The following is an 18,598-nucleotide window of genomic DNA, read 5'->3' as shown; positions in this document are numbered from 1 at the left end:
GGAGTAGGGGGAAAAAAACGTTGTTTCTATTGAACATGCCATACTAATAAAGGCATTTTAATCAATTATATGAAGAGTGCTTTGGTCCTCCTTTCTTTTTGATGACGAAATAATAAAATATTTCAGGTGTGTGTGTGTGTGTGTGTGTGTGTGTGTGTGTGTGTGTGTGTGTGTGTGTGTGTGTGTGTGTGTGTGTGTACCTTGGTTTTTATAATAATATAATATATGCCATTTAGCAGACGCTTTTATCCAAAGCGACTTACAGTCATGTGTGCATACATTCTACGTATGGGTGGTCCCGGGGATGGAACCCACTACCCTGGCGTTACAAGCGCCATGCTCTACCAACTGAGCTACAGACTTATTTTTTTTTTTCTTAAAGTCATCATCTCATTTCTGCTCAAGCAGCAGCAGCCAACCAGCCAGACGTTATTTCTGTGCTCCCAATATTGTACCGTCTTTAGCCTAGCCTATTCAGCTAGGCTAACCTGCCTAAAGTATGCTGCAGAGCTGTCTGATGAAATCCTTTTACTAGTTCTTCAAAGTAGATACGGCATACTTTCACAAACGGTCTCTATCCCTCTCTCTCATTACTGTGTACATTCTTCTCTCATGCACCTAACATAGGAGGCGTAAGTGTATCCATCTCTGAGGCGGAAAGAGCAGGCACAATGGATGATGGTCATTGTCATTAATTACCATGTTTCTGCACTGAACTAAGTTGAATATTTGCTTAATGAAAACTACAACTCCCTTCACCCCATCAGCCCACATAGTACTTGACTTGATTTCTCTCGTGAATAGTTTGATTTCGCTCTAGAGAAACGGCACATTGGGAACACAAAAAAAAAAAATAGTTGGTTAATCGCTCAACTCATAAATGCCTCATGAACTTAGTTCAACTGTTGAACCCAAAAATATAAGCTTGTTTTTCTGCAATGTTTGACAACATTTGTAAATGTAAACTAACTGTATAGCCTCAACATGCTTAACTATAATTTGTATAATTGGACAGAGCTATGGAGATGCTAGGACTGACGAGGCATTTGAGTGGTTACATTTCTCCAGCCTCATCCCTCAGATTTTTATCAAAACAGAGGCGGGGAGCCTGCTTTGTTATTGTTTCGACTGTGGATTGGACCTTTTAAAGCTAATCAGATTGATTTCACCTTTAACCTATCATTTGTTTGCATTATGTGGTAGCGGGCTAAAACATTTGAAGCTGAAAGAAAGACACACATAGCTAACATTATTCTTTTTTCTGCAATCTTTGTGCAGTGCACTTGTACAGAGCCTCCCCCTAGTCTTACCGGGGCGATTCTGTTTACTGGAAATGAACCCACCTCTGGGTCTACCTTTTAGTTCTTCATATGGCATGGAGGCTAACGTGCTGTGTGTGTCTGTGTCCCCAGGCTGCAGGAAAAGGTCCAGGAGACCATCGAGTCGCTTCGTCTGGCTGGGATCAAAGTGTGGGTGCTGACCGGGGACAAGCACGAGACGGCGGTCAGTGTCAGCCTGTCCTGCGGCCACTTCCACCGCACCATGAACATCCTGGAGCTGGTGCAGCAGAAGTCTGACAACGAGTGTGCCGAGCAGCTCCGACAACTGGCCAGGAGGTAGGACACTGTCACTAACATCTACCACCACGTCTCCCCATGCCATTCACGTCAGACACTCACCATGTCTGTTGTCCATGTTGTGTTTCTCTGGGTTAACTAGTCTACAAGCCCTCATCAGCATGTTAATGTATTCAGGGTAATATACAGGTCTGGGTGCAATAAAGAACTATAGGAGGCAGAGTTTAACTTCATATTTATCGTAATCAGTTATGAGTGTTAAGGACAGTGCTCCAATTAAGAGAATCACTGTGTAGCCTCGCCAAGAATTCTAACCTCCACGATCCCCGATGGAGTTGAGTGGCGAGGAGTGTAGTCTACGTCCGACGACATCGAGTCGGTATCAGTCGATACTTTAAAGAAATTTAATTATTTCATGCGTAACTTGTACCTACGTTTGTCCTGTTTAGTTGCATTATTTTCTTTGGGTGCTGCAATCCATAGTTTATTTATAAACGTCATAGCCTCGGCACTCCACTCCATCGGGGATCGTGGAGTTGAGAATTCTGGGCTATGTGTAGCCTAAACATGTCAGGATGTTGCCAGAGCAGCTCTGGGAACCTTCTGTTGTTTATCACCACTGATATATAGAGATGTCTTCTTGCAGTCCTTTTTCCAATGGTCCTTGGCTTATTAATGGTGAAGGAGTCTTGTTTATGGTCCCCTGGGGGGATAGTGTCATTAGGCACGATGCATTGCAGATGACTCAGTCTGGAAACCAGGGAAGAGTACGGAACCTTTTTGTAGTCACGACACATCTTATATTCGTCGTGTGACAAAGTTTCGAAATGGTTATGAGAAATCAAGACAATTAAGGTTTTTATTATACTCCATTTAAAATGAGTGGATTTATGTTGGGAGATGATGCATAATCATTCTAGTGTGAGATGCACTGTAGACTTGTGTGTGTGGTTTTACTATCCCGAGGGTACATTTACATTACATTTAAGTCATTTAGCAGACGCTCTTATCCAGAGCGACTTACAAATTGGATAACCAGAAGGATAATAAAACAAGGAAAATTCAGACAATTGGGGACATTTCGCTGATCCCCACAAGGAAAAAAGCTTTTTTAGGGTCAGGGAAAATAGGATTTGGAATGAGAATCAATCAATTTAATTTTTTCCCCACAAGGATTGTAAAACAAAGGTGTGTGTGTGTGTGTGTGTGTGTGTGTGTGTGTGTGTGTGTGTGTGTGTGTGTGTGTGTGTGTGTGTGTGTGTGTGTGTGTGTGTGTGTGTGTGTGTGTGTGTGTGTGTGTGTGTGTGTGTGTGTGTGTGTGTGTGTGTGTGTGTGTGTGTGTCGAGGACCTCCACATTAGTTCTGTATAGTTATACCGGCTCTTTTATGTGTCTCTTTCTCTGTCTGCCTGTGTGTGTGTGTAGGATCAGAGAGGACCATGTGATCCAGCATGGCTTGGTGGTGGACGGGGCCAGCCTGTCTCTAGCACTGCGGGGGCACGAGAAGCTCTTCATGGAGGTGTGCAAGAACTGCTCTGCCGTGCTGTGCTGCCGCATGGCGCCCCTGCAGAAGGCCAAGGCAAGCCCCCTCCCTGTCACTACCAGCCTTTTAGGGCTTTCCTTTATGAATTAATCAGTCAACAGCGCCAATCTCATATTTCTCATGCCCTCAAGTATTTAAAACAAATGTATTGTTAATGTAAAGATATTTGCCTAAATAAATTAGCAATAATAATACATTAGTATAAATCATTTTGTAGTAATACATAACACCTGCTAGTAGAATTAACGTGATTGAAGTAGATGATTTATAATTACAACAGTGATCATTTACCGTATGTGTGCGCCTGGGTGAATCAGATTTTTTGGAGCAGCGCACACCTTTTGATGACACGATGTCGGTCCGTCTTTCCCAGGCTCCCCCATCCACAAGGGGGTGATATATATATATTTTTTTGTCTTCTCATTTGTGGTGAATAAAACGAAGAGAGGTCTTCCCTTGCTAGTAGTGGCTAGTGGGAATTAGCCTAGCTAAAAACACAGCAAAACAACAACCCTTTTTAGATTCAATATGAAGTAATGAGATTTATAAATAAATAATGTGCCCTGGCAAATATTGTTGTACTTGCCAGTGTGACTTACAACATTATCGGAATTTGATATGCTGGTTCAATGTATTCTCTCCCATCAGCTAGAAATAGAATGTCATCATATATTACGGAGGAAAGGTACATGGCTACCAGTTGTTGACGTAGCGTAGTGACGCAAAACGACATTCAAGTACTCTGTTGCGCTGTGTTTCCGTAGTTTGCATAAGGTCTGTAGACTCCTTTACAACTCAGTTACAACAGTGCACTTACGTGACATTTACTGAAATTGTTCAGAAAAACTTCCTTAGATGGCTAGCTATTTCAGTTTTGTCTTTTGGTTTCTCAGACTTTTAAATTCGTGGTCACGGCTGTGGAGAGTAGAGTATCTGGCCAGTGCTGTGGTTTTATCTGCAGTAGCTGGTGTTACAGTAAAGGCTAATTGCCATGGACATGCTCCTGGTCTCATTTGTGCTGCTTCAGGAGAATTCTGTGCTTGGCAGGTGGTGAGATTGCTGAAAACGTCTCCAGAGAAACCCATCACTTTAGCCATTGGGGATGGAGCCAATGATGTCAGCATGATTCAAGAGGCCCATGTTGGCATAGGTAAGTCCTCCACCCTAGAGGAAAAAGAAACGCACACCTAATTTAGGCGAGGTGCTGGCTAGCGGAGTGGAAAACTTGAAAATAAAGGAGAGCTGCACATTCTTAAGAGCTCAGATGCAAAAATGTAATGTCCAATGTTTCAACAGGCAAACTGTCTGCATCAGGGTATAATCACAAACACTGCAGGGTGACTTGTTTATATAGTGTCAAAAGACACACAGGTGTCGGTAATCATGGCCAAGTATGCCCTAATATCATTGGTTAATTCTCAAATATTGAAATGACATACAAAGAACACAAAAAAAAACAAATGGATAGCATACGATCATAGATTCAATTTAGACTACATAAGCCTACAAACAATTACAATGGTTAAGCCACAATAATCACAAGAATGGCTTCAGATCATTCAAAAATGGTTTGTCCTACAGCCAATTCTGTCGAATAGAAATAATTTGTAAAATAAATCCGATTTCGACAGAAATAGAGACTCAAAGAAAATTCAAGAAGAGGGGGTACAAAAATGATCAGATTAATATTGCCATTGAGAAAATTCAAAACAAAACGGGACATGACCTTTTTCAAGGTCAGTCTCGCAAAAAGAAGCATTCTTGCGTTCTAACTACCTGCTATTCAAAGTGCTCTGAACAAATTAAGGGAATCGTTCACAAACTATCCGATGATAGTCTCGGTAATGTGTTTTCGGACCTGCCCTTGGTCGTATTCTCGCGGGTCAGAAATCTTAGAGACCAATTGGTACACTCTGATTTACCACCCCAAGATATCCCTGAACAACATCTATTTGCGCCCCTACTGGATGGAAATTACAAGTGTAATGGCTGTGCTCAATGCAATGGCACTTACAAATGTAGATCCTTCAAACACCCCGAAATAGGGAAACAAATCCCAATAAAAGGTGTTATTACGTGCTCCACTAAGGCAGTTATTTATCTTATAACTTGTGCTTGTGGTAAAAATGATGTGGGTAAAACAAAGTGTGAATTAAAAGTACGTATCTCAGAGCATCGTAGCACCATAGGTGTAAAACCTCGACTTATCCAGTTGCGGCCCACTTTTTGGAAGCAAACACTCGATTTCGTCTCTGCGTTATATTGGCATCGAACATGTCACCCTCCCTTATTGTTAAAACAAGAGGCTGCCTGAATCTTTCATTTAAAGACCCTTAATCCCTTCGGTCTCAACGTAAGACTTTGATCTGAAGCCATTCTTGTGATTATTGTGACTTTGCCATTGTAATTGTTTGTAGGCTTATGTAGTCTAAATCGTATGCTATCCATTTGTTTGTTTTTTGTATGTTCTTTATGTCATTTTAATATTTGAGAATTACCCATGATATTAGGCTATACTTGGCCATGATTACAGACACCTGTGTGTCTTTTGACACTATATAAACGAGTCATCCTGCGGTGTTTGTGATTATACCCTGATGGAGACAGTTTGCCTGTCGAAACGTTGTACATTACATTTTTGCATCTGAGCTCTTAAGAGTGTTCTCCTTTATTTTCAAGTCCTCCACCCTAATCAAATTACAATAACCCATTACTCAATAGTGCATTTTGCTTGTAGTTTCAGAACAAAATGGCTAATAACAGACTTTTAAAAACATTTCAGGTATCATGGGCAAGGAGGGAAGACAAGCAGTACGAAACAGTGACTATGCAATAGCAAGGTTTAGATTCCTTTCCAAGTTACTGCTCGTCCATGGCCACTTCTACTACATTAGAGTTGCAACCCTTGTACAGTACTTTTTCTACAAGGTGAGTCCTATTTTTAAGGATGTTTTGCGGTGTCTTACACAATGATAGTCAATACAGGAGCTAGATGTGCTTGTCTCGGGTCTAAATCCCTTTTTTGTCTTCTTTTAGAATGTGTGCTTTATTACGCCCCAGTTTTTATACCAGTTCTTCTGTCTGTTTTCACAACAAGTAAGTGTCTTTCAGTGTCTCATGAGTTCTATTTGTTCATTTTTTTGTGGTCCCTTATTACTGTTGCTTTGTGAGTGTAGTTTCAGTGTACCTTGTTCTGTGTCATATACATGCCTGTTGTTCTGAATGTACCACGTGGAGCTATATCTCCCCCCTGAGGGATCATCAGCTCGAACTGTCCATCTCTGAATCATCCACATACAGAAGGAGTTCGCCAAGTGTAGGCCCTTGTTGGCGGTGGGGGGGGGCTCTTGGCAGGTGTGAATGTGTGCTGTGTTGTACATGGCCCAGGGTGAAGTGCCAATCTTGTCCTACCTCGTTGTTGCCTCCCTGTTTCCCCAGACTCTGTATGACAGTGTTTACCTGACACTCTACAACATCTGTTTCACCTCCCTGCCCATACTGGTGTACAGCCTGTTTGAGCAACAGGTCCATCCACACATGCTGCAGAGTAAGCCAGTGCTCTACAGGTAGGACACGGTGTTCTATTTGACATATTTCCCCCATACAGAATGGGGCTGTACCTCCTTAGGCTGCATTTACATGAAAACACAACAGGCATTTGCTACGGACAGAACCATGTTGCTTTGTATCCTTTCACACCAACAGAGACATCAGCAAGAACTCCCTCCTCTCCTTCAAGACCTTTTTGTACTGGACACTGCTGGGCTTCTGCCACGCCTTTGTCTTCTTCTTTGGTTCCTACATCCTGATGGGGGAGGACACGTCTCTCATGGGGAATGGACAGGTGAGGTGGGCTGGGCTGGGCTGCATGTACTGTACTCTCTGTTCTACCTCTGGTAGTGGTTCTGCCAGGGGAGGAAAGGGTAAGGAGATCCCCCCCCCACCTGGCTTGGCTCCAAGGGGAACTTGACTTTGAACCTGACTTTGAATGTTCGGTGCGGATCTCTGGGAATATTGATTGGGTCTTTTACCAAGGTGCAGAGTAATATGAAATATCTCCTTTTCAGTTTAAGTTAGGCAGTGTGATGGCAGTAAATTCCAGACTGTTCTAGGAGGCTGTGCTGTTTTTGATTTTTCTATTTGGGCTGAACCCCCCCCTCTCTCTCCTGTCTCTGTTCTGTTTGTCTGTGTCAGTCGTTCTACTAGATTGGTGTTGTTGCTCTTTTTCGCTTTCTTTAGTTAATTTCTCTTGTTAATGTCTCTTCTTCACCTCCTCCCTCTTTTCATGCTCTGCATGTCATCAGAGTTTGAGAGCGAACAGGCAACTGGTAAGAGTTGACTGCATCAGTTAATCCATAGCCCTGTCATAGTTACCCCCCTAACATCTGTTGCTGTCATTGGTTCATTCTGTATGAACACCCTGCTTGGTTATGATTTTGATGTGCCATGTTTCTCAAGGGGTGAGTGATGACGAGTCAGTAACTTCCAGTGTTACAAGTTTGTCAGCAATTTAGCTTCGAAGGCGTAGGCCTAGTCTTCTGGAAACATGTGACTACTAACACGTGACTCGATCGACATCACTATTAAAGCAGTATTCCTATGATGGATGTTAAAGCCATTGTATTGTCTCTTTGAAAATTCTTAAATGTTTTTCATTTTTCTTGTAGATGTTTGGAAACTGGACCTTTGGCACTTTGGTATTCACAGTAATGGTTATCACTGTTACATTGAAGGTAAATAATGTCCGTAGAGGTTTTGCAATTCTTCAATTCATAAATAATTCTTAAAGCAATCCCACAATCCCACATGAAATCTGTCTACTCTCCTATAACCTTTCACATGGTTTTCTGACCAAACTGTTGTTTTCTTTCACTCTGTCGACAGCTGGCCTTGGAGACCCACTTCTGGACGTGGATGAATCACTTTGTTACCTGGGGCTCCATCGCTTTCTACTTCATCTTCTCCCTGTTTTATGGGGGAATCATCTGGTGAGCTGAGCTGCCATCTCTTTCCCACACAACCTGTGTATCTCTAATACACATGACATTTCATTATATAGTATGTGATAAGATCAACAAGTGTGATTGTACTGCATGTGGCATACAGTCTACTTAGAATTTCACCTCGGTGACTGTCTATCCCATACAGTCGAAAACCTTGAAGTTCTATTCCAGGCTCAACTCAAAGGGTGTTCTACTCACAGGGTTAGTTAAGCCTGAACAGATGTCGGCTGGCTAAAAGTGTGATTTTCTGACCTTTGCCCCCCCCCCCTTCAGGCCTTTCCTCCACACCCAGGACATGTACTTTGTCTTTGTCCAGCTGCTCTCCAGTGGCTCTGCCTGGTTCGCCATCATCATCATCCTCATCGCCTGCCTTTTCCCCGACATCATCAAGAAGGTGATCTATAGGCACCTCCAGCCAACCAGCACCCAGAAGTCTCAGGTAGGACACCCAGGGACAGGGGAGAGGAGGGGGGGAAGGGGTGGGTTGCGGTAATAAACTTTGCACTGACAGGGAACGCATGACACCAAAGCATGGCTTTCTCACCTCAGATAACACAAGAACAACAATTCACTGTGCAACTGACAAAGGCATGCTCCAAACAGAGGGTGCATCTCTGTTCCAGATCTTAATCTACTGTAGCGTGTCTGATAGGTGGGAGAGCTAGACAGTGGATATGGCCATATGGTAGGAGCATATTGCTGAACAAACAGTTTTTTTCAAATCAGCCTCTTGAACTGTTCCATTCTTGTGGTCACAACTTCCTCTTTGCTTAAAAGGTTGATATTAACACGCCCTCTTTTTGTTTGTTTACTTACATGTATTAAGCCTTTTTTTTGCATCAAATAGTTGGCGAGTCAGCAATTCTAACATTTGTGATGGAGAAAGTTAAGTGTTAAAGTGCTGCTCAGTGGGTCTTAGAAGAGAAAAGCTCTCTTTCCCAGGGTTGAGACTCATTTCCTGTCTCTGTGATAGATGATTTTCTTCCTTTCTCCGGCTGGTGTGTGTCCATGTGTGTCTGTACGAGTGTGTTATGATCAACCTCTGTGTCTACTGTGTACGTCGTCTTCCCTCCTAACTGACCTTCTCTGTGTTGCGCCCTTGCCTCCTTCCCTCTGCTCTGTAGATGTACTCCAATCGAGTCGTCATAGGTGATGACTTCATCGCACTGCAGCCTCTTTCCAGAGCCAAGAATCAGCTGGGCAAAATTAGGTAGAGTAGGAGGGGCCCTGCTACATTTTTAATATAAGAATGTGTTTTTTTTATTTAACCTTTATTTAACTAGGCAAGTCAGGTAAGAACAAATTCTTATTTACAATGGCGGCCTACCCATGCAGACGACAAACTAACTAACCAGCTTTCTAGGAAAAAGGGATAGGGGTAAAAAGAAAGAGGGAAAGATAAGGCTACGGCATTTTGTTATGCACCCCTGCATGTAGACTAGGAAATCTTCTATCAACTTATTGCCACTTTAGTTTAGCCGAGTGCACTCTGCACTGGGCAGAGCAGCCTCTCACTGCAGCAGCCTTGATATAAAGTTCCAGCCATGACGGCATGTGAAGCACAGCTTGAGACTGTTTAATGTATGCTGCTAATACAGTAATTCTGAGGCCCAAAATTATAGTGCGCAAAATCTGCTAGCTGGTGAATGCTATTTTCAGAGTAGTTTGTTCACTGTATCTCCGGATCATATTCTGGACAGCATGCTTTAAAACAATAGCATTATTTTCTTAAGATATGCACAATGAGGAGAGAAAATGACAACCACTCCATCCAAAAGCAAGTGATCAATTTCCTAATTGGATTGACATGTTGACAGAATAATTGCTAAGCCAAATTCTAAATGAATTCCTCAATCATCCAGTTAAAATGGATACATTTACATAATTGAGAGTACACTGAAATTACTAAACTGGCTCATTGATTCTTTAGAACGTCTTTGTGCCCAGTCTCCTAGTTAAAATGTTAGTGTACACTAATTGTTTTGGACACGAATTGATTGGTGCGGCTATCCTCTACCTCCTATGGATGTGGGAGTGGTTTTTGTGTTCATTTGTCTTGTTCTCTTCTGTTGTCTTCCGTGCATGAGACTTAATGGGTTGTTTTGTGCTTCCAGATGGAAGAGGATAAGAGTTCAGTCAGCTCAGAATATGACTCTGCTGAAGGCAGGAGCCGAGGGGAGGACAATTGGCAACTGCTAGCTGCTTCTCCTCCCCCCGCCCAAGGCCCAGCCCTATGGTCCCCTAGGTAGTATTTGTATTTATTATGGATCCCCATTAGCTGCTGCCAAGGTAGTAACCCTACTGCTTCCCTGGCCCAGCCAGGCCTGTGTGTGTGTGTGTGTGTGTGTGTGTGTGTGTGTGTGTGTGTGTGTGTGTGTGTGTGTGTGTGTGTGTGTGTGTGTGTGTGTGTGTGTGTGTGTGTGTGTGTGTGTGTGTGTGTGTGTGTGTGTGGATCCTCCCCTGTCCACCCATCCCCATATTGCTCTGTTTTTTGTGTGTTTTTTTCTTCCAATTTCGATCTTGTCTCATCGCTGCAACTCCCTAACAGACTCGGGAGGCAAAGGTTGAGTCATGCGTCCACTGAAACATGACCCGCCAAACCGCACTTCTTAACACCCACCCACTTAACCCTGAAGCCAGCCGCACCAATGTGTCGGCGGAAACACCGTTCAACATATGACAGAGGTCAGCCTGCAGGTGCCCGGCCTGTCACAGAGTCGCTAGAGCGTGATGAGACAAGTAAAGTCTGGCCCTGGCCAAACTCTTCCGTAACCCGGACGACGCTGGGCCAATTGTGTTCCGCCCTATGGGACTCCCTTTCACGGTCGACTGTGATACAGCCCGGGATCGAACCCGGGTCTGTGGTAATGCAGTATCTTAGATCGCTGCGCCACTCGGGAGGCCCATTGCTCTGTTTTTTTTTATCTGACATTTTACTACTTGATGTGGTTGATAGATTGATAGATTTCCATGTAGTCATGGTTCTATGTAATACTGAACCCCCCCAAGTAGTTTACACAAACAGCTTGCTGCATTCAACACACCTCTCACACATATAAGTAGTGATGAAGTCGATCCCTCCTCTACTTTGAGCCAGGAGATATTGACATGCATATTATTAATGTTAGCTCTCCGTTCACATTAAAAGGGACACCGTGATGCCCTATTCTGGGCCACTGTAATTTTCCTAAGTCCCTCTTTGTGGCTCCTGACCACACGACTGGACAGTAGTCCAGGTACGACAAAACTAGGGCCTGTAGGACCTGCCTTGTTAAGAAAGCAGAGCAACACTTTATTATGGACAGACTTCTACCCATCTTAGCTGCGTAGTCTCCTCAACTTGCTCTATTTCCACAGTATTCATTATAAGATTTAGTTGAGGTTTAGTGAGTGATTTGTCCCAAATACAATGTTTTTAGATTTTGAAAACAAAACCCAACCTTACTTAATCATGACTCGTGCCATTTTTCACCTGTCTGTCTGTGTATGCCTTTAAACCAGCAAAAATCATATCAAACAATGTTTTTCTACAAATCTGGAAACACTGGACGGTTACTTTAACTGTCAATCATCATCACCTCCTCCAACCATGTTAGTGGTCCCCTAACTACAGGTCAAGGTGGAAGCAACATGAAGGATGTTTGTGTAATACACATCTCCTGAACTGGATTGCCTTTGCACATCAGTTTTTCATACAGTAGCATTTGGAGGACCGTGTGTTTAATGTAGGATACAGTAGAATGATACATCCATGGCAGTGTAGCCTAATAACTATTTTGTTCTCACTCTTCTAACCACTGTTTCTGCTGCTGTTGCAAATATGCAGTAGTTTCTGAGTGGTAAGGGAGAGGAGGGAATTGAGCGTTGTAACCACAAACCAGTGTTGATAGTCTTGATGTGTTCAGGACTGCTCCTTTAGCAGTGCTCAAGCACTCACTGCGCAGGTGCTTACTCAGGAAAATCAAGAGTTGGCTGTAAGAGATCAGAGTAGTCTAGGAATCGACATTCCTCCACTTAATGCTATGCATTTTATATTCACAAAATGCTCTGCCTTCGCCATTCATTTGTTGCTGTAGATGGTCTTTGATTACGAGTGAATCACCGTTATTTATCATTGTTATGCTGAGCTGACTGAGATTAATGTGAGAATAGGATTTTAAGCACACGTCAGACTGGCATGGCAACTGCCTGTAACTCCTGTGTGATTTGATTAGTGCCTTCAAGGCTTGCTCAGGCCAGGGACAAGGACAGCCTTGCCTTGGAAAATACTGCATTGTTTATAGATTTGAGTTTTTTAAATTTGATTGATTTTCACCTCTCCAGCTTGGCCATGTACATTTGTGTCTGACACCTTGTGCATCACCCACCTCTTATTGTTTTGAAATCAAATCCCCTCCCGGCTCCCTGGACAGTCATTGGGCTGTTTTGTGGATATTGGCGTGACCTGTGTGTTCTGATTCTAATATTCTGTTGTGCTCTGTCTCCCCTTCCTCACCATTCCTCTGTCTCTCTGTCTCTGTTTGTCTCTCTCTCTCTGTCTGTCTCTCTGTCTCTCTCTCTCTCTCTCTCTGTCTGTCTCTGTGTGTGTGCAGTTTATTGAGACTAACTACCAGGGCATCGGCTGCGTGGACTCCATGTGTTGCTACTCAGAGGGGGAGAACGGGTGCGCCCGGCTGGGCCGGATGGTGGCGCAAGTGATGGGCCGCTGCGACCCTGCCTACGCCAACAGGTGTGACCCCACCCTCTGTAGCCTCTGTTGCTGCAGGCGCATCTCCTACAAGCTGGAGCAGGATGAGCCCACTGCTCCCCAGGAGTAGTGAAGGCCTAGCCTAGAAGAGAGAGAGAGAGGTAGACTAGACTAAGGTCTTACTGGTAGGACAGGCACCCCAGTGACAGAGAAAGGTTTGTAGGGAGGGAGACTAGTATCTGGATCCTGGATCTTAAATGTTCGACTTCATGGAGTCCTTCTAGTCTATTTGTCTTCTATATTCAGTGGGACAACATGTTCACCAATGTAGCCATGTCTATGTAATCTCTACTTCCAAGTCTATACTTGTATGCAGGTCTTCTTTCACTTGGGGGCTTTCTGTCACCTGTCTGAAGTTTTGTGCTTTTAACTTTTCCAAAGCCTGCCGAGTCCGTGTGTTTTTCCTTCACAGTGTAGGCAAAGCCCAGGTTCAGAGTCTTAAGTCTCTATTGATCTATGACAATGTGTTTATGCTGAAAATCTATTCAAGAGAATGCTAACTGAGGTGACGCTATATATATTTGATCATTGTTAAAGATGTAGCATTCTCGTTCTGCTTTTTACTTGTACAGTCGTGGCCAAAAGTTGAATGACACAAATATTAATTTCCACAAAGTTTGCTGTCTTGTCTTTAGTTATTTTTGTCAGATGTTACTATGGAATACTGAAGTATAATTACAAGCATTTCATAAGTGTAAAGGCTTTTATTGACAATTACATGAAGTTGATGCAAAGAGTCAATATTTGCAGTGTTGACTCTTCTTTTTCAAGACCTCTGCAATCCGCCCTGGCATGCTGTCAATTAACTAAGTCTATCTATTATATATTTACATAATACTCCTGGTAGATATTGGTGATTGGTCTATCTATTATATATTTACATAATTTGTAAGTCGCTCTGGATAAGAGCGTCTGCTAAATGACTTAAATGTAATGTAAAATGTAAACTTCTGGGCCACATCCTGACTGATGGCAGCCCATTCTTGCATAATCAATGCTTGGAGTTTGTCAAAACTTGTGGGGTTTTGTTTGTCCACCCGCCTCTTGAAGATTAACCACAAGTTCTCAATGGGATTAAGGTCTGGGGAGTTTCCTGGCCATGGACCCAAAATATTGATGTTTTGTTCCCCGAGCCACTTAGTTATCACTTTTTCTTTATGGCAAGGTGCTCCATCATGCTGGATGAGGCATTGTTCGTCACCAAACTGTTCCTGGATGGTTGGGAGAAGTTACTCTCGGTGGAGGTGTTGGTACCATTCTTTATTCATGGCTGTGTTCTTAGGCAAAATTGTATCCCATTCCCTTGGCTGAGATGCAACCCCACACATAAATGGTCTCAGGATGCTTTACTGTTGGCATGACACAGGACTGATGGTAGCGCTCACCTTGTCTTCTCCATTGGTGTTCTTAGGCAAAAGAGTGAGCCCATTTTTTTCCAGATGCCCCAAACAATCGGAAAGGGGATTCATCAGAGAAAATGACTTTACCCCAGTCCTCAGCAGTCCAATCCCTGTACCTTTTCAGAATATCAGTCTGTCCCTGATGTTTTTCCTGGAGAGAAGTGGCTTCTTTGCTGCCCTTCTTGACACTAGGCCATCCTCAAAGTCTTCGCCTCACTGTGCGTGCAGATGCACTCACACCTGCCTGCTGCCATTCCTGAACAAGCTCTGTACTGGTGGTGCCACGATCCCACAGCTGAATCAACTTTAGGAGACGGTGCCCTGAAGCCTTCTGCACAACAATTGAACCGCTCTCCTTGAAGTTCTTGATTGCACCTAAATCAACCATAAATCAATCTTACTTGCAGCAATATCCTTGCCTGTGAAGCCCTTTTTGTGCAAAGCAATGATGACGGCACGTGTTTCCTTGCAGGTAAACATGGATGACAGAGGAAGAACAATGATTCCAAGCACCACCCTCCTTTTGAAGCATCCAGTCTGTTATTCAAACTCAATCAGCATGACCGAGTGATCTCCAGCCTTGTCCTTGTCAACACTCACACCTGTTTTTTTAACCCTTTTTTTCTCCCCATTTCTTTGTATCCAATTGGTAGTAGTTAGTCTTGTCTCATCGCTGCAACTCATGTACGGACTCTGGAGAGGCGAAGGTCGAGAGCCATGCGTCCTCCACAACCCAACCAAGCCGCACTGCTTCTTGACACAATGCACATCCAACCTGGAAGCCAGCCGCACCAATGTGTTTCCGTACACCTGGCGACCTGGTCAGCGTGCACTGCGCCCGGCCCGCCACATGTGTCGCTAGTGCGCGACGAGACTAGGATATCCCTGCCGGCCAAACCCTCCCTAACCCGGACGACCCTGGGCCAATTGTGCGTCACCCCATGGGCCTCCCGGTTGCTCACAGCTGTGTTAACGAGAGAATCACTGACATAATGTCAGCTGGTCCTTTTGTGGTAGGGCTGAAATATTTTTGTGGATTCAGTTAATTCGCATGGCAAAGAGGGGCAAATTCATCTGATCACTCTTCATAACATTCTGGAGTATTTACAAATTGTCATCATACAAACTGAGGCAGCAGACTTTGAAAATGTATATTTGTGTCATTCTCAAAACTTTTTTCCACGACTGTACTCTTGGTCTCTGACTTGCCAAAGTTTGTTATACTGTATGTGTGTATCTATGGACAATGACAGCATGATGCCAGTGTAATGCTTTCTCAGCCCCTTCCTTGTCTGCCCACATATCTACTTCACACCCTCACTCTCTCAACACTGAGGTGAGATAAGCACTCTAAGAAAATAGTCAGTTAGACTGAGACTTGTTCCGGCCTTAATGCTAGGATACTGCCAGTGCACAGGGGGAGAGACCCCACCATCGGCCACACTCGCTGACTGGCAGCATGGCAGCATATCAGCCCTACTTTACCGTACCCTGTACTGTTACTGAATGATGCTTGTGTTTTGACACGCTGCAGTGTTTGGTGTCGGTGTGCCTCAGCTGAAACACGGGGACCACACTCCCTGACAGAGATGTACTGGAAAACCGTAGTCTCAAAATGAGTATAGGAGTCTTTTTGCTATTTAGTTGATAAAGTGAAGTTTTTGAAACCTTCGGTGCTTTTGAGAAGACAACTGTCTTGTTGCATGGGGCTGCCTTTTGGTGTTATGTATGCTGAGTAACCAGACGTTGTGTGTTCACGTGTGTCCTGATCCTTTTCTATAGCGTTACTCCTGCTTTGCTGCACTTCGTCTGAACCTCTCTCGTCGTTGCCGCTCTGTCTAAAATCTAGATAATATTCAACTTCCCCCGTCTACGTTATTCATATGCAGCTGTTATATCACCTTGGCGTCACTATTCAATCTAATATTCTGCTGCTTGCCTGGTTTTCTGTTCTGATAGATCACCATAGACAACTGACTAATAGCTTGATATCAAGTGGGAGTACTGCTGTTTTTAACAATAAGAGATGAGTCATGACTGAATATTTAAAACCAACATACACATTAATCAAGAAATACCTATTTTTGAAGTCATACAGCACCATGTGCATACAAGATCTTAAAACGGTTGTCTTTGTCTTATAATCCATATAGCACGTATAGGGTGTTAATACTTGTGATACAAAGATGATAAAAAATGATGAACAAGATGATTTATAGTATATTCTACGGGAGTCTGAATATGGTTGTGATGTGGCAAGTCCCTACTATGCCCCCTGGTGGCAATGTTAGCCTGTAAACTGAAATCGGGAGGGGCCTTTTGCCTTTCCTGAAGGAGTTGAGCCCTCTTTTCAAGGGCTCTTTGATACTAGATATGTATTTTACTATAAATATGCACATATTTAAGATGTCTTTGGTATATTGATTATATGATATTTTCCTATTAGCAGTAGGTAGTGTAAATTGTTCACATATAATTGTATAGCCAAGGCCTGGAGCTTCATATCATTCAAAGAAAGTATTTAGTATACCTGGTTATGCATATAGTGACTGAGAGAAGGAAGTTGACTATTTGTCATCCTTTACTAACCCTCACTGTACTCACCCTATTCTCTCCTCCTTTTGAGTTTAACTCTGTTTGCTTGTGCTGCTACCCCTGTAGGTTGAAGTGTAGGGCATGAAATGAGTCTAGTGACAGTCCAGGAAGCCAGTAGAAGATGAGCAGAATGACAGGGTTTCAGGTCCAAGGCAGGGCCTCCTCATATCAATACAGATAAGGTCTTCACTCAACTCCTGTACCATCACCCTACTGTACCATGCCATGGCAAGATGGACGTCACATCCAACAGTAAATAAAAGGGTATTTTAGGCAGGTCCGAGTTGGATTGAAGCACTCGAGGCAGGTTTTCAGCTTAGTCCTCCTCCCACACCCCTCACTCTCTGTCGTTGATGCTTTTAGATCATGGAGCGACTCGGACCCCTTCTATTCCAACGATCGGAGCATTTTGACGTTCGCACCCATGGAGGCCGCTCATTGCTAAGGTAGCAGAGAGCAGTAGTGCCACCTTGCCACACGGAGAGGAACTACTCACCACACAGCCCAGGGCTGACCAGCAATGACATGAGGCTTTGCAAGAGACGCTACATGGGCCTCTGTTCTCTTCCTGTAAATAATAAAAGGGAATAAGATGGTAACAAATATGAAATAATTTGTCAGACTTGAGTGAAAAAGTACATGGTCTACTTCTTTACGCCTGTAGGTTAGTGTTGTTGCTGCTTCACCTGACTGTGGAAGGTCTGCCATCTTTCCTGAGGAAATTAGGTGGGCCTCATTATAGCCATATCCTCCATTTTATGACCTGATTTTTCAAGGTATGAAAAATGTGAAAGCAGTTGGATGGTCAGGTCTCAAAACTGTCCCTAAAATATGCCTTTTCTGCACAGATTGTTAGTAGTACGTTTGTTCAGAAATGTCAAGAGAATGATAATAGCTCCGAGATATTAAATAGCTGTCAACGTATAACATGGCTTGCACATATTACAGTTCTTGTTTTCCTTTCATTGCTAATTACCATTGAAATCATGTTTTTGTTTTGTGTGTGTGTGTCTTTCCCCCCTATGCTATTAACCACTTCATGTTTGTTTGTGTATTTATTTCCATCACCAGACTTAACTCAACTGCATCCTATCTTTTGGGGCCTTTGGCCCACAATAACGGAAATGCCAGAGTCGAGAGGGTCAGTGAGACAACCGTTTTAAACTTGCTATCTATGAACGTGACTTGTGCACACCATCTGCACACACAGATTTATTTGAATATGGCCAAGTTCAGATAAAATTGTGGGAATTATTTGGTTGCCATTTGTAGCGGTTACTTCATCAGCTTGAAGTGGGAGACGCCGAAATGTCCAAGTAGTCAGTGGAGCTTTTTTTCTTTGCACGTTACGAATATTTGTAAGCACATCTGGCATGATTTATCAAGGTCAGCATTGGTCACTCTGCCGAAGTATACTTATTGTACTAGTATGCTACATTTGTCAGTTTTATATATGCAGCTATTAGTTCAGATTGTGAAATTTGGCCTCAAGCCAGTATTCACCAAGAGCTTCTAATCATGCCACTCAATAGGTCAGTCAACAAGAGGTGTTTGAATATTGAAATCTATTTCGGAACTCTCCATTTTCATTGGCAATAAGGATGCATCTGCACTAGGAACAATGAAGTCAGCTGTTCATGTTCCTAGCTCTTGATCGTGTTAATTTAAAAAGAGTTCTGTTACTCATCTGTCAGTGAAACGGTTTCATTGATGTTTACGGAATAAATGTTTTAA

General features: G+C 43.3%; 1 protein-coding gene across 3 annotated transcripts in view; it reads left to right on the top strand.

Annotated features, from left to right (window-relative positions):
* The window catches only part of LOC124037794 (phospholipid-transporting ATPase IF-like), a 74,249-nt gene extending 55,653 nt beyond the window's left edge, over window positions 1–18,596 (top strand). Inside the window, exons 19-30 of one of the 3 annotated variants that reach the window (XM_046352865.1) lie at window positions 1,413–1,616; window positions 3,002–3,155; window positions 4,167–4,269; window positions 5,902–6,047; window positions 6,156–6,215; window positions 6,558–6,685; window positions 6,825–6,963; window positions 7,787–7,852; window positions 8,004–8,107; window positions 8,396–8,561; window positions 12,715–12,851; window positions 17,228–18,596. In XM_046352865.1, coding sequence (XP_046208821.1) covers window positions 1,413–1,616; window positions 3,002–3,155; window positions 4,167–4,269; window positions 5,902–6,047; window positions 6,156–6,215; window positions 6,558–6,685; window positions 6,825–6,963; window positions 7,787–7,852; window positions 8,004–8,107; window positions 8,396–8,561; window positions 12,715–12,851; window positions 17,228–17,309 — 1,489 coding nt within the window. In that variant the 3' untranslated portion in view covers window positions 17,310–18,596. Of the gene's footprint in view, window positions 1–1,412; window positions 1,617–3,001; window positions 3,156–4,166; window positions 4,270–5,901; window positions 6,048–6,155; window positions 6,216–6,557; window positions 6,686–6,824; window positions 6,964–7,786; window positions 7,853–8,003; window positions 8,108–8,395; window positions 8,562–9,246; window positions 9,355–12,714; window positions 13,556–17,227 lie in introns of those variants that run through there. The other 2 variants (XM_046352864.1, XM_046352866.1) reach the window with 2 other exon arrangements.
* The last annotated feature ends 2 nt before the right edge of the window (window positions 18,597–18,598 follow it).

Source organism: Oncorhynchus gorbuscha, linkage group LG06, assembly GCF_021184085.1.
Source record: "Oncorhynchus gorbuscha isolate QuinsamMale2020 ecotype Even-year linkage group LG06, OgorEven_v1.0, whole genome shotgun sequence".
NCBI lineage: Eukaryota > Metazoa > Chordata > Actinopteri > Salmoniformes > Salmonidae > Oncorhynchus > Oncorhynchus gorbuscha.
This window is presented reverse-complemented; position numbering and strand designations above follow the sequence as displayed.